At 40.0% G+C, this 23,196-nt stretch overlaps 1 protein-coding gene across 1 annotated transcript in view; it reads right to left on the bottom strand.

Moving 5' to 3' along the window:
- ZMAT4 (zinc finger matrin-type 4) overlaps positions 1 to 23,196 on the bottom strand; it is a gene marked incomplete at both ends in the record, with an annotated part of 106,601 nt that overhangs the window by 77,638 nt on the left and 5,767 nt on the right. Inside the window, one exon of the mRNA XM_081333586.1 lies at positions 3,313 to 3,402. Coding sequence (XP_081189712.1) covers positions 3,313 to 3,402 — 90 coding nt within the window. The remainder of the gene's footprint in view (positions 1 to 3,312; positions 3,403 to 23,196) is intronic.

Below are 23,196 nucleotides of genomic sequence, written 5' to 3'. Positions count from 1 at the left end.
TGGATTCGAACTGAGATCATTCTGTCATTTTGAGGATTGTATCCCAGTATTGATTTTCCTACTCTTTTATTGACTATGAAGGCTACTCCATTTCTTCTGAGGGATTCTTGCCCGCAGTAGTATACCTGATGGTCATCTGAATTAAATTCACCCATTCCTGTCCATTTTAGTTCGCTGATACCTAAGATGTCGATGTTCAGTCTTGTCATCTCTTGTTTGACCACGTCCAGCTTTCCTTGATTCATGGATCTTACATTCCAGGTTCCTATGGAGAAAAAATCTTTACAGCATCGGACTTTCCTTTCACCACCAGACACATCCACAGCTGAGCGTCCTTTCGGCTTTGGCCCAGTCGCTTCATTCTTTCTGGCGCTACTAGTACTAGCCCTCTGCTCTTCCCCAGTAGCATATTGGACGCCTTCCGACCTGAGGGGCTCATCTTCCAGCGTCATATCGTTTTGCCTTTTGGTACTGTCCATAGGGTTTTCATGGCAAAGATACTGGAGTGGGTTGCCATTTCCTTCTCCAGTGGATCACGTTTTGTCAGAACTCTCAGCTATGACCTGTCCGTCTTGGGTGGCCCTGCACGGCATAGCTCATAGCTTCATTGAATTACGCAAGCCCCTTCGCCACGACAAGGCAGTAATCCATGAAGGGGATATATATATATATATATATATATATATATATATATATATATATATATATATATATATATATATATATATATATATATATATATATATATATATATATATATATATATATATATATATATATATATATATATATATATATAAATATATATATATATCCCTTCCCCTGCATACATGAGAACATCTCTGAAATTTTATCCTTGTAATGTTCAAAAACAAGTGCCCTTCCATCAAATGGAGTGCAACCTGGAGGAGAGAGAAATGTAGGGAATTTTTTAAAAAAATCCAAACTAAAATCAGGTGGGATTAATGCATAGCTGAAAACAAAAGAAACCACGAGGATATTTCTTCAGAAGCACCTTCACTGCATCTGCACAGGTCCACTTTTTCCTGCAATTAGACAGCCTCTGCCATTGCAGTTCCCATGTGGCTGTGCCAATTATCCTCTGCCCTCTGGGTTCTCCCCAGTAAAAATGCATCATTAAAAAAAATATGATAGCACCGTGATTATAGCATAGCCAGCCCAGTTTGGTTTGTAGTCTTAATTTTCTTAGATTGCAAGGGACAGCTGCATATAATAAATCAAATCCCATAAAATAAGTTGCCAAGCATCCTTTATATGCTGTCTGCCAGGCTGAGATACCAACATTTTAGGACAGCAGTGAGGATTACCTAAATAATACTTTGTGTAACCCCTTTCACTCCTTTCTCCTGCTCAGTCACATTGGTTTTCCCAGCTGCTACCATAACACTTTACTCATTTACAGTATCTTTCATTTTGCTATTCTTTAAAGAAAAACCCAATTGCAACAATAAATGGAACAGAGTACGGGACCAAATTGCACAGTTTTTTAAAAAAACAGTAATGCCAACCATTTAGATAAAAAGTAAACAGCAATCAAGGCAACAGATAAAATCTCCAAAATGCCCCAACTAATAGATATGTGCTCAGTGAAAACATATTGGGGGGGGGGGAGGAAAGCTATTTAATCTTTGGGAAGATTATTCCTGAAAATGAAGATTATTCCTGAAAACCAGAAGAGAAGAATGCCGTACTCTTGGATCCACAGATGAATGACTATCAGCATAGCAGTTTGGTTAGTAGGGCAGCTGCTCCAGAGCTAAAAGACTATGTAACCCTATACTGAAATAGCCTGTTCCTTATAAACCTGGACCTTGAAGAAATGTCATGATTTAAATCTTGAGTTAAGTCTTAAGGGTCCGTGGCCATAGTCTGTGGCCACAAATGGTATTTAAGGAGGTCCAGCGTGAAGACAGGATTGGGAATCACTGGCTTAGTATCTACCAGGAAGTATAACAGTAATGTTTTAACACCCTGTTCTGACTACTGCATCTCTTTCTCCATACTGGATTGATTAGTCCAGACATGTCAATCTCACGATGTCATGTGATGTATCTGAGCTTTTTCCCCATTGCCGGCAAAGGGGTGGGTGCAGTTTCATTGTGACGCGTCCGGCCTGTGGGCCGGCAGTTTGATACCCCTGGATAAGTTCTTTGAAGAGTCTCAACCAATCATGAGTGGAGGAAACACAAAAATATGAGACCAAGAGGATTTGTCTATCGGCTGATAACAATCAAATCAAATGAGGTCATGGCAGGCTAGAAAGAGACACTGGGATTCAACTCACACATCATATTTGGACAGAACATCACAGTCACCTACAATAATGTGCCGAAGTTACATCTCCTGCTTTCTCTTTCTCCTTCTACGTGCAAAATAATGCTTTCTCACTTGAGAAAGAAGATAGCTAAATTATTTTTAAAAATGTCCTCATTTTACCATCTTCTCAAGCTATGACAGCTACAGATCAACTTGGAATTATCCTTCAGGCTGTCTTTCTCTGAGCATTCCTACCATGCTCATCTCCGAATGCGTTCTTTCTCTAATGGCATGCTGTTAAGACACCAGTTTCCTCCAGTTATTCTTGCATTCTGGTGTAGCCCCTTGTGAAAATAACAGCCAGGACTTCAAGGCAGAGTTCTGCAGGCAAAACCCTAGGCTGGTCAAAACTTCAAGGGCCTGAGTTGATTTGAAAGCGATTTAGAGGAGATATGAAAAGAAGAATTTTTTACTTACGAAAAGAGATATTTGTCACAGTCCTATAGATGCTTTTTCCAAAAGGCCACTGGACTTTCTTGGTTTCTTTCTTTGAAAACATCTGGCTTCTCAATCCAAGAAGCTTCTTCATTTCTAATTGATAGGTGGGGAATGGAAGATATATATATATATAAATCCTTCCCTTCTCCACTAGTCAGTCAGAACTGAAGAAGCTCCTTGGATGAGAAGCAAAACATTTTCAAAGAAAACCATGATCTGGATGACTGAGAATCTCCATAGATGTTTTTTTTAAAAAACAAACAAACAAACAAGAAAATCCAGTTGTCTTTTGGAAAAAGCACCATTGGGATAACCATGACCTGGATGACTGAGAATCTCCATAGGCATTTAACCCATGCACAAGAAACCACTTTGCTTTAAACGTTGGGTCAGACTGTGCAATCTTTGATGCTTCAAGTACAGTAGATTCTACTACCCCTTCTGTATTGTCCATCTCTAAATGTTTTTGCAGGTATGAATGCTAGGAAATCCAATCTGGGTCCATGTTGGGTAAGTAACAGACAAAAGAATACTCACGTTTTCTGACCGAAGCTTCTTTGCAGGACACCCTCCATCAATCGGGTGGAGCATGTAGTAAAGCCGAACTTTGCTTGCATGTTTCCGACTCTGTGGAGGAAAACCAAGGAGCCTTTTTTCAATGAACCAAGCCTTTGCAAAGAACACCAAAGCCAAGTTTTGCCCTACGGCTTAGATTGCTACAGCTCTCTTTTCTTAGGTTTGAGGGAGAGCTTAAATTCCCAGCCTGTTTTCTGGGTAAAAAAACCTTGAGGATGTGATTTTTACAGCCTTCTCTACAAAGTCAGCATCTTGCCCCCAACAATCTGGGTCCTCATTTTACCGACCTCGGGAAGAGGGAAGGCGGAGTCAACCTTGGAGCAAGTCAGGATCGAACTGCTGGCAGTGGGCAGTGTCAGCCTGCAATGCTGAATTCTAACCCCTGTGCCACCACAAAAGGGAGGGAGGGAGGGAGGGAGGGAGGGAGGGAAGGAAGGAAGGAAGGAAGGAAGGAAGGAAGGAAGGAAGGAAGGAAGGAAGATAGCAATAGATTTATATACCGCTTCACAGCGCTTTACAGCCCCTCTCTAAGCATTTTACAGAGTTAGCCTATTTGCCCCCAACAATCTGGGTACTCATTTTACCGACCTCGGAAGGATGGAAGGCTGAGTCAACCTTGAGCTGGTGAGAATCAAACTGCTGGCAGCCGGCAGTCAGCAGAAGTAGCCTGCAGTACTGCATTCTAACCACTGAGCCACCACAAATTCAGATAGCTGAACATAGAGACAAGAAAAGTTTAATTTTCTTGTTTGAATATCTATGAAAAAAATGTCATGTTTTCTTCACATGAATTCCATGTAAATAAATAAATAAATAAATACCAAGTTAAAGTACATACCATAGCAATTGTTACATGATTTTACTTGCCACAGGAAAGTATATCAAAGCCACTAAATTCTTTCATTGGGATAAGCAGCACTTGGAATTAATTAATTTTAGCTGGATGAGGAGAACCCTATTTTGCATTGTTCTGAACAGGATAATCACCAATTTGTTAATTAACCATCAGAGATGTATTTGATTTTTTTTCCCCATTTCATTCCTCAGCCTTGGGAATCCTGATGCTATCAGTACACCGTCTGCTACAGCTTGCGTGCCTTTATGGTAATATTTCATTTCCAGACTGGAGACAGAGATTTGATCATATAGCATATACGGCATTTCAGATTGCAATCTATGAATACCCTCCACGCTAACAACAGTTAATAGTGGAGCAAAGCAACTTTTCAGCCTTCAGTCTCTTGCTTTGGGTGCTTCACAGTCTCTTTTGTTTAGTTTGATTTAATTGGAAGAGATATTCTCTGAGCCAGCCAAAACACAACGAACAAGTAATTTTTGCAAGGGAAGTGGTTCTGGATTGCCTGAAACTCAGCTTCTGCAAATGAGCCATTTTGCATTTGAAACAAGGTCATTCATTCTAAGTCCAACAGCATTCTGTGCCATGTTTCTGGGTCAGCCGTGCCTCTTATTAGCATGCTTTAGTCCATGGTCCTCCACTTCCTAAAGGTAAAACCCAACTGCCTTGTATTTTGATCTAGGTTACCATTGCATTTTTTTAAAAATTCCATTTATATCCCGCCCTTCTCCGAAGACTCAGGGCGGCTTACAAGCTTAGCAGTAGCCTTCATTCTATGTATATGCCTGCTTATTAGGGCTTTCACACACACACCCCAAGTGGCATTATTACAAAGTCAGCTTAATTGCCCCCAACAATCTGGGTCCTCATTTTACCTACCTCGGAAGGATGGAAGGCTGAGTCAACCTTGAGCCTGGTGGGATGCGAACCTGCACTAATTGCAGGCAGCTGGTGTTACTTAAGGAGGCATTAGCCCACTGCTCCACCAAGGCTCAACAATTTTGATGCATGATCTCAAAGAGCTGCAAAGGCAGGGAGGCATTCAAGGTTTACCTTGCTATATGAATTTGCCAGTAGTTCTAAAAAAAAGTGGGTTTAAGAATCATCCTCCAAAAGAAAAGGAGCAGAAAACTGCTTTACCCTCCCATGCACATAATCCCATTTCTTACTCAACTGGCATGAGCCGTACGAGATGTTTAAAGTGGGAGCCCATCTGTTGCTTTATTTTAGGTCCAATCCCACCTGAAATTTTTCTTTAGGTTTGAGTTGCAGTATTTTAAAGAAGGAAGGAAGGAAGGAAGGAAGGAAGGAAGGAAGGAAGGAAGGAAGGAAGGAAGGAAGGAAGGAAGGAAGGAAGGAAGGAAGGAAGGAAGGAAGGAAGGAAAAGAAAGGAAGGAAGGAAGGAAGGAAGGAAGGAAGGAAGGAAGGAAGGAAGGAAGGAAGGAAGGAAGGAAGGAAGGAAGGAAGGAAGGAAGGAAAACAAAAACCATCCTGGTTTTTGTGAGAATGGAAGGAACCTCTTCAGACATCAAAAACTAGCATTTCTAAGCAAAAGCTTGGATGAATTGCTCACTGATTTATATACTTATTTATATGATTTCTAAAGCCTGCCTTTCATTCATGACCTCACAATGGCATCTGGTCTATTTGTTTTCCTCACAATAACTATACTGAGTGGTAGGATTGGATGGGAGAGAAGGACGAGCCCAAAGCCACTGAGAGAGCTTGCAAGGCCGAGGAGAGATTAGAATCTGGGTCTCCTAGTCAAGGACTTTCAGCCTTACATCACTCTGCCTCTCAACTTTTCTCCCATCTCCCATCAAGCACAGAATGGATTAGAAGCGTCGGTAAGCTCAAAGGTGTGTTTTTTCTTCTTCAAAAGACAACTGGACTGGTTTTTTTCCCTTGAGGAAGATGTTCTGCTTCTCTTCCAAGAAGCTTCATCAGTTATGGCAGGATGATGGGAGCGATGGAAGGGTTACTTATGACCGGAGGGGCTGATGGTTTGGAAGGATCATATTTCTTTGCAGTCATCTGGTCGTTAGTCATCTCCATGAGAGCTCTTGAGGCCACTCGGGGATTTACCTGTGCCCTCAGAGTCACCTGTATCGGAGTGCAAATGGGAGTGGGATCTTCTTGGAACTGCTGCAAGGGCTGCGTTGTAGACAGGAGAGAGGAGGCGTCTTACACACCACCACCCCAGCTCAATGTTAACATAAATGGTCTATTTTCCCCTCTTTCAAACCAATGGTCCTCTCCATCCGGAATGTGGACCGAAAGCACAGGTAAAGAAGTGGTGTGATGGAATGTAGTCTGGACTCACAGGAGGGAGGGGCTCCTTCCCAGAATGCAAAGAGACAGCAGATTTTGGAATGTCTGATAGGCATTGATTCTTTGGGCCCGGCATTGGTGTTTTATTGCCACAACTGCAAATGACAGAATGACAGCGACATGCTGTTAAAAAGGAAGACAGGACTAGGCAGACACGGAAAGAGTTTGCAATGCTACTTGGATTGTTGCTTCAGATCACCTGCTTGGCAAACATACCACTTGAATGAAATAGCAGATCATAATTTAGCAATTGCAACAGGAGGATTAAACTGCCTTGCAAGGATAAAAACCTCAGGTTTCTTTCCCCTGTGCCAGAAAGACATTTATATTTGCATGTTCCCCTGTGTGTTCAATTTAAACAAAAATAAATGTATGCGCATTAGATGGGAACAGGGGGGGAGAGGACAAAATGGTTTATACTTTCAGGGTTTGGATGCGTTTCCTGAATATGTTAGTTTTCTCTGATAGGCCCCTATTGACGCAAAGGAATCGAGATTTTTTTGAAAGGATTATTTGAAAACATTTTAGCATGGTGCTGCAGAGAAGCAGCAAAATCTAAGAATTCAGCCCCAAGAAAGAGAGTCTTTACCTCTGAGTTTAGTGCTAGATGCAAGATGGTTTTCTTGCATTTAGCTCAGTTCATTGTCTTTTGAGAATATTCTTCAGCAAATATATTTCCAATTTTCCACCTTCTCTTTTATATTGTGCAGTTAAGCAGTGAGACCACTTTAGTTTCTGTCAGCCTTTCAGAGAAGGCCTGTGCTATCTATCTAACATGCTCTAGCTCAGGGGTCCCCAACCTTGGCCACTTTAGGACTTGTGGACTGGTTGAGGAATTCTGGGAGTTGAAGTCCACAAGTCCTAAAGTGGCCAAGGTTGGGGACCCCTGCTCTAGCTGATTTAGAGCCGCAAGCTGACTTCTCAGCCCTAGCCAGAAACAGCTTCTTGAGGCCCTCTGCGCACCCTCTTCAATCAGCCAGGTATCTCAGTTGCATAACAATCCCCAAATTCAGAAGGTCCCTTTCTTTAGCCAGATTCAGCGCCCCCACCTACAGCCATCACTGAAGGAAGATACAAAAAAAATCTCCTTCAAACAAAGACTATGTCTACGTGGTAGTGGAATAATTTAATCATCGGAACCCGTTATACTGTATTGTCCCCTCTATGCAGGAGCATGCCAGCAGTTATTATTTCCACTTTTTATTAAATACCCTGGTCATTCTGATTTATCTTAAAATGGTATTATCAGATCAATCTGACTATATATCTCTCTCTTCACAGCCAAGTACTGCTCAGTAATCTGCACTTTACACGTAGGATTGGTTCTACTCAGTGGTGGGATTCAGCCGGTTTGTACCACTTTGCACAAGCATAAAGCCAAAGACACCAGCCTAAAGATGACGAGTGGGACCTTGTCGAAACGTCACCAAGACACCCTTAATCTTACATGGGAAAAGACCCGAATACACACACACACACACCCGTATATATATATGTATGTGTATATATGTGTGTGTGTATATATATATGTGTGTGTATATATATATATATATATGTGTGTGTGTGTGTGTGTATATATATATATATATATATATGTGTGTGTGTGTGTATATATATATATATATATATATATATATATATATATATATATATATATATATATATATATATGTATTTCATTGGTATCCCATGCTAATTGCACAAAATTAATTAATCTCAAAACCCTTCTGGAAGAGCTTGTTTGAGCAATTTCTAAAAAGCCAGAAGGATTGGGGAAAAACAGGCAAATCTGAAAATCTGAAAGGAAGATTCATGTTTTAATCCTTTCTCATGTACATACAAACATGCTGTATGCAGAGAATAAGTTGAAAATCATTGCAGTAGTTTGAAACTGGATCTCAGAACTAACTTTAAAGCAGTGAAGCTGGCACAATGACAAAGTGATGCCGTCGCAACAGCTCCTTCCAGTTAAAAATTTGGCTTCCACTTTCTGGATCAAACCATTTATATGTGTGAATGACCTTGGGAGAGGAGAAGAAGAGAGACTGCCTCAGGAACAGCCAGATGAAAGGTAGGCAAGGAGGCGGAGCCCACAGCTGAATAACATCAGGGAAAGAAACTTAAAAAGCATCTGCCCTAAATTGTAACATGAAAAAAAGAGATTTGTACTTTTAGACTTGCAAGACTGACTGTCAGCCTCCCAAGTAGACTAGAATCACAACAAGGTGAATTAAATCTACTTTATTGTAAAATAACTTTAACAGAATCTTGCAAGTCCAAAAGTACAATTCTCCTGCTGTCACGTTTTCTCTGCCCATCTTCACATATAATTACATTTATTTAGCTACAAACTCAGTGGAGAATTTTTTTCCCTCTCTGGATGGCTTGAATTTAGCTACTTTTCTCTCGACTCATTTATTGTTCTGTACATTTGCATGATATTACTCTTTTCTTGGATGCTGTGCTCAGATGTTCTACCTGACTAATTAATCTCAGAATAGAAATTTGCTCCTCTTTAAATAGAATACACATTTCTGGTTCTTGTATAAAAAGGTTTACATAGCCCTTCCAGCTTCCTATCCGGATAATAAGAGCACCAATATTATACATGCAATGAATTCACGTGAATGACTTTATCAAACAGAATCGTACAATCTCAATATATGAAGGGGAAAATAGCTGAATCTTTTATCTGTGCCAAATAACAGCTGAAGCCATTTGTTCTAAAATGGGCAATTACAGAGTTTCCCAAAAGTCTGACAGCTAAAGAACACCGGGGTATTTTTGAGACATTTTTCTTTTCTTTTTTTTAAGAATGAGCAAAAATCTCAATTTTCTTTGTTGCTCTCCTTTAAGATAAGACTTTGAGGGAGAAATTATGGATCTTCTCTGCAGAATCTATAAAAGGCATCCAAATGTAGTAAGTTCGTTATACAATGAAATAATGAGGGAATAATTTTTCCCCTCCTAAGACAAAATCTGTGAGCCCCAATATGTTTTGCTTTGCTCAGGTTTCATTGTTATGGATTTCAAAAAGAAATTTCCTAATCTGATTTCTAGAACTGGATGTTTTGGCTAACTTACTTAAGGCATTTAATTATTTATGCTTCTGTTCATTTGCATTTTTCTCCTGCTATATTGCCGCTGCATCAATAAAACATGAAAAATTGGTAAACAAACTCTAGCCTGCTCTGAACCATCATTTAATTGTATCAAGATGAATTTTCTGTAGTGCTTTTACTGAAGCCAAGGCCTTCTTCCCCTAAAACATCACAATAAAGAATCTTAATGCAATGAAAGATATGTCTAATGCTACCAAAATGGCTTGTCTGGCACCAGATCCTCTGAAGATGAAAGAGACATATATCATCTAACTGGTAGGAGGAGAACATTTTGGCAAAGGTTTAAAGGGAGGGGTGGACAATCTGCAGACCTCAGTCTCGTTTGCAAATAACCCTGTGAGATGAACTCAGATTGCTGGTAAACGGTTCTACGGCTTGGGAGGGAGGCAAAAAAGAACCTCAGAAAGAAAAATAAAGGTATGTTAGAAAGAAAGAAAAAAATAATGGCTTCACCCACTTTGAGTTCTGGTTCCAGCCACTGTTTTCTTTATGCAGCATGGACCCTGAACTAATGCAGCAATGGACAGAAAAAGAAATGTCCACTTTTGGTTTAGGGGGAAAAAATAGAAATAGTTTCAGGGTTATAAAACCCAGCTGGAGTCACTCTGTGTGAGTTGAGTTATGTTCCTTGAAACACAATGCATAAAATGTCATAAGATCAGAAAGCACAGGAGACAAAGAAGCTTCTTTTGGGGGAAGTGACGTGCAAACCTTGTGAGCCTTTGGATAAGTAGAGTATGAAGTGTGTGTATGTGTGTGTGATTGTGCCTCCACAATCTTCAGATGCTAACATGCAGAGGTGGAAATCCCAGATGTAACTCTTGTTATAAACCAGGGGTGTTTATAAACCAAGGATGTTTATAAAGGCTATCCAGATCAAATTCAGTTCGAAAAGAAGGATTTACAGCAGGGGTGTCCAACTTTGGCAACTTTAAGATCTGTGGACTTCAACTCCCAGAATTCCCCAGCCAGCCACGTAGTCCATAAGTCTTAAAGTTGCCAAGGTTGGACACCCATTATAAATCCTTCTTTTTGAACTGAATTTGAATTGAATGGCCTTTCCGCTATCTTCAAGTAGAGAATGATCTTCTGGGATATTGGGCAATGGAGATGGAAGGAGAAGGCCAAGGAGAACAACCCAGACCATCGCAACTCTTGCAAAACAAGACTCAACACAAACAATAAAAAAAAGAGAGGAACTGTGGGCTCGTCAACCTTGTGATTTAAATGCCTGAAAGCAGAGTGGAAAGAATTTGCATGTTGCCATGATGTATTCTAGGACCCAAAGTTAATCCTGTCCCAATTCTGATGTCTTTTTCAATTAGGCATGCCATCTTCACCAAAATCTGCCTTTCAATTTCTCAACCATTTTCTTCCCAGGTATAAACTCTTCTGTGTTCCTAACGTGGTTCTCCAAACACTTAATAATTTCTTTTGAAGTTCTGGTGTTATTATATAACCTTCCTTTATTGTTTGAGGTGGCTGAAGGTTCTGCAACAATATTATTTTCTGTGACATGTCTATTTTTCTGAAATTTTCCTGACTTTACTCATTTTTCAGCTGGGCAAGCAGCCATGGGAGAAGTTCCCTCTAAAGCATCTTTTTAAAGATTTAATGTACAGGTATCTATGGAGATTCTCAGTCATCCAGGTCATGGTTGTCCCGACAGTGCTTTTTCAGGAGGCTTTCTTGTTTGTTTGGGTTTTTTGAAGACGTTCACTTCTCATCCAAGAAGCTCCTTCAGCTCTGACTGGACGGTGGGGAGTGGAAGGATTTATATTCCTTGTAGACAGCTGGTCATTTGCCTTCTTTTACAGAGTCATTGAGGCCACCTGGAGGTTTACCTGTGTCCTCAGGGTCACCTGAGTAGTGCAAATGGGTGTGAAGCCTTCTTGGCTGCAGGATGTTTTCTGCCCTGTGTCCCTTTGCTGTTGAAGACAGGAGCAGGCTGTGGGGGATAAGTTTTGTGTTGTCTGCATCTCAAACTGATCTGCAAATGATCAGATGACTCTGAGACACTGCAACCGTCACACATAGGAGTCAGTTGCCAAGCGTCTGAATTTTGATTACATATCCACATGGATGCTGCAATAGTCGTAAGTGTAAAAAACAGCCATCAGTCACTTTTTTTAACTAAATCACTAAATGAATGGTTGAAAAGTCAAGGGCTACCAGCACTTGTAAGAAACCAGGAAGATTACAGGCAAGTAAGAGATAATTTTATAATGGAGGGCAGGATATTTATATGCTTAGCTCTTCATTATCCTTATCATTACATAAGTCTGAGATCAACATCTACCTATAAGAATTTCACCAAAATTCCCTTTGAAAACAAGTTCAAAAGCAAACTACCTTTCATCAGACAAAGTGAGAACTAACAGAAAAATGCCAGAGAATAGTTTTGTATAGTACTGGTCTGAAACCAGAATAATGCTGGATTTCCTCAAATGAGACTTCCTATGTAATGAGACATTTTTGCAACTCAGAAGGTGTCTGATGGTAAGTGCAATTTGCAGAAAACCCAAACAATAACTGTTTGGGGGTTTAGGCTCTGCTGTTAAGATTCTAGCCTTAATTAAAATGCAGTGCTCGATAAGGTAAGATGGCAGAGTGTTCATTAACTAAACTTCCTTGGCTCACTGCATTGTGCAAAAATAATCAGAGATTAAGAGTTCCCTGGAATTGCAGTCCACCTTATCATCTGAGGTTAAAGCCGTATCTTCCATAATTTCTAGCTGTGAAAATGTATTCGTAAAGCTCCCCCCAGCATCTCTCATCTCCTCCTTCTCCGTAAAGGTTACCAAATGGGTATAGCACTAGCTGATTTTAATTAAACTTGTCAGTCCTTGTGTTGCTGCCTTGACCTCCTGGCTTTCACAGGCTGAGAAGGGGAGAGAGATAAAAAAAAAGCCTCGTTCAAAACAGGAGGTCACTTATTTTCTACCTCAGCCTGAAATTCATAAAATAAAAACAGAAAATCACATTTAAGTTCATTGCCCTGCTTTTGTTTTCTTACAGGCAATGCAGACAGGGGGAAATGAAAATCCATCTAACAAATATTCAGAGACAACAAGAGGTTATTGACCTAGAAAAGAATGAGGGAAAAAATGTATTCCCAGAAAATTTCAGGAAAATACCTACTTAATTACACATTAAAATTGTTTTCCAGATGCTTTTCCTTGTTCTCCCGTGAAAGGCTGCATACTGTAGCTAGCTTGGTACTAGACTTTCAATTTCTTTTCCAATTCTGCGAGAGCTGTGAGAATTGATAACTCTTTTTAAACATGTTGCTTTGTTGGCTGAACCCTTGTGAGGCGCAAACAACCAGGTCTACCCATGAAGAGTTCAATTAGCAGTTTCATTTCTCACATCTATACAGTACACAGAAATTTTTGCAGACTGACAGCTTACATCTGGGTAAGACTAGATAAGGTTCAATGGCATTGAAGAGGGTTGGACTTCACTCTCTTGTGCCCACACAGCGATTCCAGACTATTTCCTTGTTGGACTCTTTCCCCTGACTTGGCCAGTCTCTCTTCAACAACTCTGCAGTATTGTAAGCAGTTAAATCTAAATGCATACCTCATGCTTAGACAGATAGACAGACAGACAGATAGATAGATGGATGGATGGTTGGATGGATGAATGGATGATACATAAGATGATAGACAGACAGACAGAAGACAGATGATGGATCAGATAAACAGAAGGTACATAGAGACATGCTTACACACACACACACACACAAACACACACACACACACATACATATCAATAAATGCTTCACTTTGATTATCTTTTAAGCTAAGTATCTCCTCAAAACTGTTGGCCTGCAAACCCTGCCCTCCAAGCAGGCTACTTGGGACTACTCTCAGTCTCCTCCTGCAGAACTGATAATGGGGAAGATGAGAGATTTACCCCAAACCCCTTGTCAGCCATAATGCCTTTGCATGGCACTCTGCATGGCTTGGGAGCTTCAGGAGTGGCTTTGGCATGCCCAGCTTTTAGGAGAGTCCAGTAGTATGCATAGATTTTTGTCATATTGCTGGTCTCTTTCAACTTCTGATTGTTGGGAGAAAGCGAGCAGAAATAGTTTCTCACATCTCCCTAATCTTGGAAACTCTTGGCCCACTCTGAGGAGACTCCAGATTTTTTAGAGAAGAACAAAGGGGGTATGTTGCAAGATCAGTTGTTGCCTAGACTCCAACTGTTGCCTACAGTTGAGGAGAACGTCAAATGAATAACCTTCCTCCAGACCTTTCAGTCAAGGAAGCCCCAGTTGATCACAAAGACTCCTCTTCATTCAGCCATGAAAGCCCATTGGGGGAGCCTCCGTCCCTCAGTTCAACCAACCTCCCAGAGTTGTTGTGGAGATGGAATTTGATGCTGGCTGCCCTAAACTTGCATAGAAGAGGCAAGATAGAAATCATCATAATCCTCCAGAGAAGTTCAGCAATATTCAATCAAATTCCTACCGCACGTGTCATAAATCCATTAGCAAAGAAGCAGAAAAGTGCACTCAAGAATCTAGCAAAATCCCTGGGTGCCTGTCTGGGTTTCCCTTGATTAATGGATTTATCTGCTCCATCATGGTCGTTACTAGATTGAGAACAAGATGCAATAAACGCAGATGTCCCTAGTGTAATCTGGTCTCCGTTCAGAGCCTTGCAACATGGAAATTGAAAGGGGTGTCTGTTATGTTTCTTTGGCATATATCTTCATGGAGTTTAAGGAGCCTTTTAATAGAACGGACTGTTTTCTTCTTCAAAAGCGACACTGGGGACTGCTTTGGAAGAAGAAATGGCTGCCATCAACGGAGCCTTGCCACCAGGAAGTCAAGCTGCCATTATTTCTGACAACGGAGAAGGAGTCAACAAGTGGTAGAACATCTGCTTGGTATTAATTGCTGTTTCAAAAGATGGTTGAGTTTAGAACCAATGTGGTCTCTTCCCCACTCCCCCCACCCATTCCTTAACAAAAACACAAACCAGCATCCATCCACCTCCTTAAAATTCTTGGAAAATCTTCTCAGAATGTTTTCAGGGCATGTCAAATATTCACCATCTTCAGATTCTTATTTTGTAATTCAAGGAAATAAATCCAGCTATACTGAATAGTTGAATATTGAAATAGTATTTTTGTAATTCAAGGAAATAAATCCAGCTATACTGAATAGTGGAATGTTTAAGTAGTGAATATTCAGTAAGCCAGAAGTTATATTAGGCTCAAAAGGACTGTGATCTTTGTGCTTAAGTATTTATGGTAATCTAGCTGTCATTTTAGCAAACTGTGTAAAGCACAGCATTATGTGTAGCTATAACATGATTTCCTTGTTCATAGCATAGCATGTTATAATAATATAGAAATGTAGTTTTGTTAATCTGGGTTTACAATTGGCATATTGCATGAATCTAACAAAAATTAGCCATTTTCATTTAAAAATCCTCAGACATAATTCAAAAACCAAAGTAAATTCAGAGTGAATTTCTACACTTTAAACACTAGATGTTTGGGTTGACCAAGATATAATGTGTAACCAAGCAATCAGGAAAGATCAGCACATAAAAAAGGGAAAGAAAGCAAAATAGAGTCTTGTACATTACTAAACAATTGCATTATTCACAAGAAACAAAATTTTGCTTGAAAGCCCTGGTGACAAGAGTCATATGGAGAGTCAGTAAGGTTAAATGAAGAAGCAACTTTCAAAAAAGGGAGAGAGAAATCAGATAGCTAAGATGGATAATGAAAAGAGCCAGAGAATTCGCGAAAGAGGCTGGCTATTGTTGCTTTATTAATTGCAGAAAAGTCTGTGATCGGGCGGGATACATTAAAAGCAAGGATGCCAGAAGACCTGATAGTTTTTATCAGGAGGCTTTAAAATGTACATGAATAGGGAAAGAAGTGCGATGAGGATGCATTCTGTTTACATGTTTGCTTCATAGCATCATTCTATGCTGTGACCTAGAGTTGAGATGGTACCCAGTTAATCAGATGTTATCCATGAGGGCTTGGTTAATGCCCCTGGAGTAAGAGAGGCCCACCTTCAAGGGAACCCATTATAAACTGACCACAGATTTTGAGAGCCTAATCCAAAAATACTGCTGTGTTACTGAATCTTTAGAATTACTTCCTTTGGACATAAAAAAACAACTTGCCATCAATTTCTCCTTCTCAAATTGTTACCCATGCAGAATTGGGTTTTTCCATTTCTCCAGGGCATTGTGGGGGAATGAGGAGAGGATAGGATAGGATAGGGTAGGGTAGGATAAGATAGGATAGTGTAGGGTAGGGTAGGGTAGGACAGGACAGGACAGAATAGAGGTTGGGAGGGGTCTTGGAGATTTTCTAGTCCAACCCCCTGTTCAGCAGGACACCTTATACCATTTCAGACAAATGGCTACCCAATCTTGTCTTGAAACCTTCCAGTGATGGAACAGCCACAACTTCTAAAGGCAAGTTGTTTCACTGGTTAATTGTTCTCACTGTCAAGAAATTTCTCCTTAGTTCTAGGTTGGATCTCCCCTTGATAAGTTTTGATCCACTGCTTCTTGTCCTGCATTCAGGTGTTTTGGAGAGCAGGTTGATCCCCTCTTCTCGGTGACAGCCCCTCAAGTACTGGAAGACAACTATCATGTCACCCCTAGTCCTTCCCTTCATTTTATGAGGCAGACCCAGATCTTGCAACCATGTTATAGCCCCTAGAATAGTACAGAAATAGTTGGACAATGCTCGCATAAGACACTGAAAGTAAGAATAAAAGTAACTCCTTCCCCACAGCACACATATGGATAATGCCAAAATGATGAACTATCCTGAGCAGCAACTTTTCAAAGCTCCCTCACAGATATAACAAACAGCATAACAAACAGCAGTTACACCTCTCAGATTCTCGTGTGATGACATTCAGCTTGTCAAAAATAGTTCAACACTTCCCTTCACAATGACAAGACTTCACCCATCAACTCTTAAGCATGTGCTGCTACCCTGAAGTTGTAGGACAGCCTTAAAAAAATCAGCAACAGAGACCTTCCTCTCTATCTGTTGTTCAGCTCCAGAACAGCATTTCTTAAATTCTTTAGCTTGATTATTAATATATTATTTCATCAACAGAATATAGCAGACGTGTCAAACTCACAACGTCAAAGAATTGCCGTACAGAAGCCATCCAGACCCACCTACTCCTGTTGGGTCCACTTTAAGCCTGTGAGAAAAAGACTCAGAAAATTTCTGGCATAAGAGACACCTGAATATACAGTATGGTTTCACTTGCTGGAATGCTTGCATCACTGCTTATTTCACCTCAACAAATCTTGCTAAAGAAAACTCCGTGAGATTCATGCGTGGGAGGAAAAAAAATACAAATCAGACAAACAATATGGCCAGTGGTGAGATTCAAATATGTGAACAACTGGTTCTCTGTGTGGATGCTGCTTCCGGAAGTCCATTCTGGGCCTGGGCAACAAACAATTAGCTACCGGTTCTGCCAAAGTGGTGCAAACTGGCTGAATCCCACCACTGAATATGACTCAAGTAAAAGGAGATAATTATTTTAAAGATCGTTTATGTTATTAGACTTTTGCTAAAACTGACAATACCCAGAGGCATCACCTATGACAATACAGCAGTTTTCACAGAAGCAGCTAAAAGCTTGGAACCAACATCAAAGAGTCAAAGAGATGCTTGCTTTGTTTTAATTTGGCAGCCATCACATTTTAATTATCTGTCCTTTCATGATCCCTGGAATGTTATGACACCTATATATTGCAAACGGTTACAGAATACAATCTTTATAAATTGTTTAATAATCAAAACAATTCCTCTTAGCTTATGTACAGTATGTGCATTTTAGGATGGTTATTCAAATATTTTTAAAGCCCTTGGAGCAATATTCAAAGAGCAGCTTAAAAACTACACGTGCATATTAATAATTTGGCTCCACATTAAATATGAGCACAATACAGCCTGGATAATTTTACTGCAAGTTTTTTCGGGCAGGTATGAGAAACTGTTCTATTTCTTCAAAAGGTGTTGTATATGCGTAGGATCCTAAGTCATGCTGTCAAAATCTGCCTTGTTGTTTTTTCAAAAAAGGTTTCTGCGTTTGTATGAGATTTTCAGGATGCTTGAGAATTTTTTTCTAGAATTCCTCTTGGGGGTCCCTTTGATGGCATGATTGTGTTTAGTTGAACCTCAGTAGCACTTTATTTATTTTGTAGAAATAGCCAGGGGAAGTTCTCAATATCTCAGATAGGCTCCATATGAAAAAGACCACCTAGTTCATGGAAGCACCACGGTCCAGCCTCCTTACAGAAGCTTTACAACCCATCTTACGCCACCCTTGGTCAAACTAAATTTATTTATTTATTTATTTATTTGATTTGTATACCGCCCTTCTCCCCAAGGACTCAGGGCGGTGAACAGTGACATAAATATCAAAAATGTACAAATACAGAAATTGAAAATAAGTTAAACCCTATTGCCCAAATGCAGAAGATAAGTTACATTAAAACAATAATTAAAACAGAACCCGTCAGACCAGACCGGATTGTTCAAACAGATAGGTTTTTAGGTCGCGTCGGAAGGAGCGACACACAAACACAATGAACCCTACCAAACACCCTTCCATAACGAGAGGTGCCTGTTGTTCAGATTCTTGCCAAGAGAGGCAGCTAAACACACAGACTGTAGAACAGTTGGCAAATGTTGGAAACACTCGGCAGGCATTAGCGCAACCACAGATACTCAAAAAGAACGTGTTTGAGACCGAAAAGAACGCTCTGTTGCTTTTCATCCAGTTAGGAGTCGACTCTGTACTTCACAAATCCATTCACCTGCCCTCACATCCCCCTCTCTGGAAGCAATTTTACTTTGTTTCATGGAATTTCTTGTCAATTTTTATCGGTATTGTTTGTAATAAAAAGAGTAGTTTTGGTAAAATGTTCATTTTCACTGTCGCTATTCTTCCCAGGATTCATAGTTGTAGGTTTTTCCATTTTTCCAAGTCTAGTTTTATTTGTTTTAATAATTTTACATAATTGTCTTCTTTTATTGTTGCACTTCTTGCTGTTAGATATATCCCCAAGTATTTAACTTTCTTAACTACTTGCAGGTTTGTTTTTACTGATAGTTGGTTGTTGTTTTTTTGTTTATCTGTGAGATTTTTAACTATAACTTTAGTCTTTTCTCTGTTAATTTTCAGTCCTGCTACTTCTCCAAATTCTTTAATCTTTGCTAATAATTTAGGACTTGTCTCTAATGGATCCTCTAGTACAGGGGTGTCAAACTCAATTTCATTGAGGGCCGCATCAGCATTGCGGTTGCTCTCAGGGGGCCGGGTGGGTGTGGCCTGGGTGGGCGTGGCCTACTGGGTGGGCATGGCTAGAGTGCGTATGGCCTACTGGGTGGGCGTGGCCAGCTCTACATCATTCGCATCAAGGGTGCCTATGGGGGCCTGGGCAGGAGTGGGACAGATCTGAGGGTCTCTGGCAGGAGGAGGGTCTCTGGGCCAGGGACAAGGCAGTGGGGCTGTTCCCTCACTGTTTCCAGGATGGCTTCGCGGGCCACATGAAACCACTTTGTGGGCTGGATCTGGCCCCCGGGCCTTGTGTTTGACATGTCTGCTCTAGTATAAATACCAGGTCATCTTCAAATGCTTGTAGTTTGTACTTTTCATCTTTTATCTCCATTCCTTTGATTTCTGGATCCTGTCTGACATTCCTGTTCAACACTTCCAAAGTTAAGATAAATAATTGTGGGGATAACGGACATCCTTGTCTTGTGCCTTTTTTAATATTGAAGCTCTCTGTGAAATCTCCATTCACAATTATTTTAGCCATTTGTCTATTATAAATTGTTTGGACTATATTCATAAACTTTTCTCTGAAATCCATATGGTTTAGTTGTTAAACCATAAATTGCCAACTGATGTTGTCAAAGGCTTTCTGTGTCTAAAATTATTCTTAAATTGTTCTTTATTTGTCTCTTTGGTAAAAATCCATTTTAGTCTGAATGTATAAATTCAATCAAGAATCTCTTTAGTCTTTCTGCTATTATTGAAGCAAAGATTTTATAGTCCACATTTAGTAGAGATATTGGTCTGTAGTTCTTTATCAGGGTCAAGTCTGTGTCTTCTTTGGGTATTAGCGTAATATTGGCATCTATCCATGTATTTGGTAATTTGGCTTTTAGTAATACCTCATTACACACTTCTTGCATTAGTAAAATTAATGTATCTTGTAAACATTTGTAGCCCATCTGGGCCTGCTGTCTTATCATTTTTTTGTCTTTTTATAGCTTCTGTCAGCTCCATCACTGTTATTTTCCCATTTGGCATATTTTTGAAATTCTCTGAGATTTTTGGTAAATTAGCATTTTCTAAGTATTGCCTTATTTTTTCCTGAGGAATTTCTTCTGTATTATAAAGTGTTTTATAAAATTATTATTATTTTTTATTGCATCATTTTGACATTGTAGATCACCTCTCAGATATTGTAGTTTGTTTATCAATTTCTTCTCTCTTTCTTTTTTTCAATTTATAAGCCAACCATCTCCCCGGCTTATTGGCATTTTCAAAAAAAGTTTTGTTTTGCTATTTTGATTTGTTGAGCCATTTCTTCAGCTTCTTTTAGATTTAATTCGTGTTTTATTATCTCCATTTGTTTTTTAAGAGTTTTATTTTGTGGGTCTCTTTGTAATTCTGATTCTAATTTTGTAAGTTCTTCTTTGAGCTTAGCTTGTTGTTTTTTGTCTTTCATCTTTTTTGCCATATAGGTTATGGCTACTCCTCTAAAATATGCTTTTGCTGTATCCCAGACATTTTGGAGTGACGTATTTTCTTTCTTATTTTCTTTGAAGAAAAAATCCATTTCCTTTATGGCTTTTTGTATAAATTCTTTCTCTCTCAGTAAGAATTGGTTTAAACCCCATCTTGCTTTTTTCTTTGTTCCTCTTCAAGTCATCTTTATTCTCAATTTCTTGTATATCCCTTCTTAATTCAGGAGATATCCATATCATGTCAATTCTGGACCATGATTTGTGGCTGTTTGAATAAAATGTATGTTGGGATTTCTTAGGATTTATTTCTCTCCATATGTCCTGTATATAAATTTCTTCTGCCATTCTGAAAAAAGCCTTAGGCAAAATATTCCTTCCTTTTCCCCCTATTTTACCATTCTTGTAATCTAACTTTCCATCTACAATTGCATTAAAATCTCCTACTAAACAAATATTCTGGTACTCCATTTCCAGTATTTTCTTGTGTAATCTTTGGTAGAATTCTTCTTGTTTGTTATTCAGTGTGTAAAATGCTACCATCAATGTCTGTTTTCAATTCATCGTTATTCTTACCATGTGCCTTCGGGAAAAGATAGCCCCGAAATTGACACTTTGCTTGCTACTGAGCCACATTTATGCACCAGTGAATCTTTCATAAGTCTTCAAACTATCATTATTTTACTTCTATCTCTTTGATTTGAACAGAAGGAAGGAAAAAGTATATATTTTTGTTACCTATGGAGTCTCAGAATTTTACCTTCTCCTCACCTACTCTTTGGCCTGTTCTCTAGTCAATTTCAAACCAATAGTCAATTTCACAATTCCTCCTAGTCAGATTTACAAGCCAAATCTGCATGGTTTCCATCTTTCTTTTTTAAATGTTTACAAAATTAGTGCCCACTTGCCTTAGCAACGTCCTATAAATGAAACAACACTTTAAAATGCTTGTACTCAGACCTACAGTAAAAGCTAAAAATATCCTGCGTGAGGAAAAATGGAGCATCTTTTGATAGACAGAAGGTGAAATTCTTGTGTTATCCTTATTTCGGAGATGGCAATTGTTCCTCCACTCCATAATGTAATCCTCCCTTTTAAATTTTTTGACCTAGTTGTTTAACTGCAATTGCAAACTCTAAAAAATCTTAGACCAACAACAGAACTAAAATGAAGATAAGAAAGATTTGCATGGCATGTTGAGAATTGTGCTGGAATAAGATGCTAGGTTCATTCAGTTTTTCTTAAAAATAAATATTTCTAGACATCCTGGTTTAAGCATTCTTACTGGTGCAAAATCACATTGCAGACATTTACATCCCAGTCCAGATTCCTCTTGGATCAAGTGACTGAGAACCAACATGGTAAAATACATCATTGTAATGATCAGAGCTTGTTCAGGATTTTGGAGGGAGGGAGGAATCTCAAGCATGACATCCACTCATGCTTGTTTCATTTTCAAAGGAGCATGTGTGTAATCATCTATCAATTCTCTTTGGCTAAATGGCCACAGGAAAAAGTTCAAGTTTTGTGTGGCCCTCAAAAGTCTTTGATGCAGCTTATGAAGTCCTGCCATTGTGTCATGATCCTTCACATGCTCCTTCAGCTTCTCTCCAGAATGATCAGGGAATAGATAAGGTGGACAAGACCAATCCCCAAAGGATCGATGACTTATTGCTGAGATCTCAGGGGATTCCTTTATATCACCTGCATCCTGAACCAAAGGGTGTTGTGGAGCCTGCGAGGATGTGGCTAGGTCCACCTTAACTACAACTGAATGGAGAAATGTCAGATTGCTCGGAAGAGCACTGTGGAGTAGTAGACTTCTCTGAAAGAGTCTCTTCCCCTCAAATTGTGTTGGCATCCATAGGAAGGTTCAGAATAGGCAGCATAGCAGATGCAGCATTGCAATATAAGCTACAGCTAGTCCTTGACTTACAATAGCTCATCTAGTAACCGTCCAAAGTTACAAAAATGGCACTGAAAAGTGATTTATAAGTTTTTCACACTTACAACCACTGCAGCATCCCCAGGGTCATGTGATCAAAATTTGGACACTTGGCAACTGGTGCATATTTATGACCTTTGCTGGGTCCCAGAGTCATGTGATCACCCTTTGTGACCTTCTGACAAGCAAAGTCAATGGAGAAGCCAGCCATGGCGGTGCAGTGGTTAGAATGCAGTATTGCAGGCTAACTCACTTCTCACTGCCAGCAGTTCGATCCTGACCGGCTCAAGGTTGACTCAGCCTTCCATTCCTTTCGAGGTCGGTCAAACAAGGACCCAGATTGTTGGGGGGAAATATGCTGATGCTGTAAACCACTTAGAGAAGGCTTAAAGCACTAAGTGTTATTGCTATTGCTATGAATAGAACAGTACAGGACAGGGGAAAAAAGAACAGAATTGAGTTGAAAGGGACCTTGGAGGTCTTCAAGTCCAGCCCCATGATCAAGCAGGAGAACCTATCCAGGGGTGTCAAACTCAATTTCATTGAGGGCCGCATCAGCATTGCGGTTGCCCTCAGGGGGCCGGGTGGGTGTGGCCTGGGTGGGTGTTGCCTACTGGGTGGGCGTGGCTAAAGTACGTATGGCCTACTGGGTGGGCGTGGCCAGCTCTACATCATTCGCATCAAGGGTGCCTATGGGGGAGGAGTGGGGCAGATCTGAGGGTCTCTGGCAGAAGGAGGGTCTCTGGGCCAGGGCCAAGGCAGTGGGGGCCGTTCCCTCACTGTTTCCAGGATGGCTTCGCGGGCCGCATGAAACCACTTCA

The sequence above is a fragment of the Vipera berus genome (assembly GCF_964194415.1).
Source record: "Vipera berus genome assembly, chromosome: 8".
In the NCBI taxonomy this organism is placed as follows: Eukaryota; Metazoa; Chordata; class Lepidosauria; order Squamata; family Viperidae; genus Vipera; species Vipera berus.
Note: the sequence above shows the minus strand (reverse complement) of the source record. Positions and strands in the feature narration are given on the sequence as shown.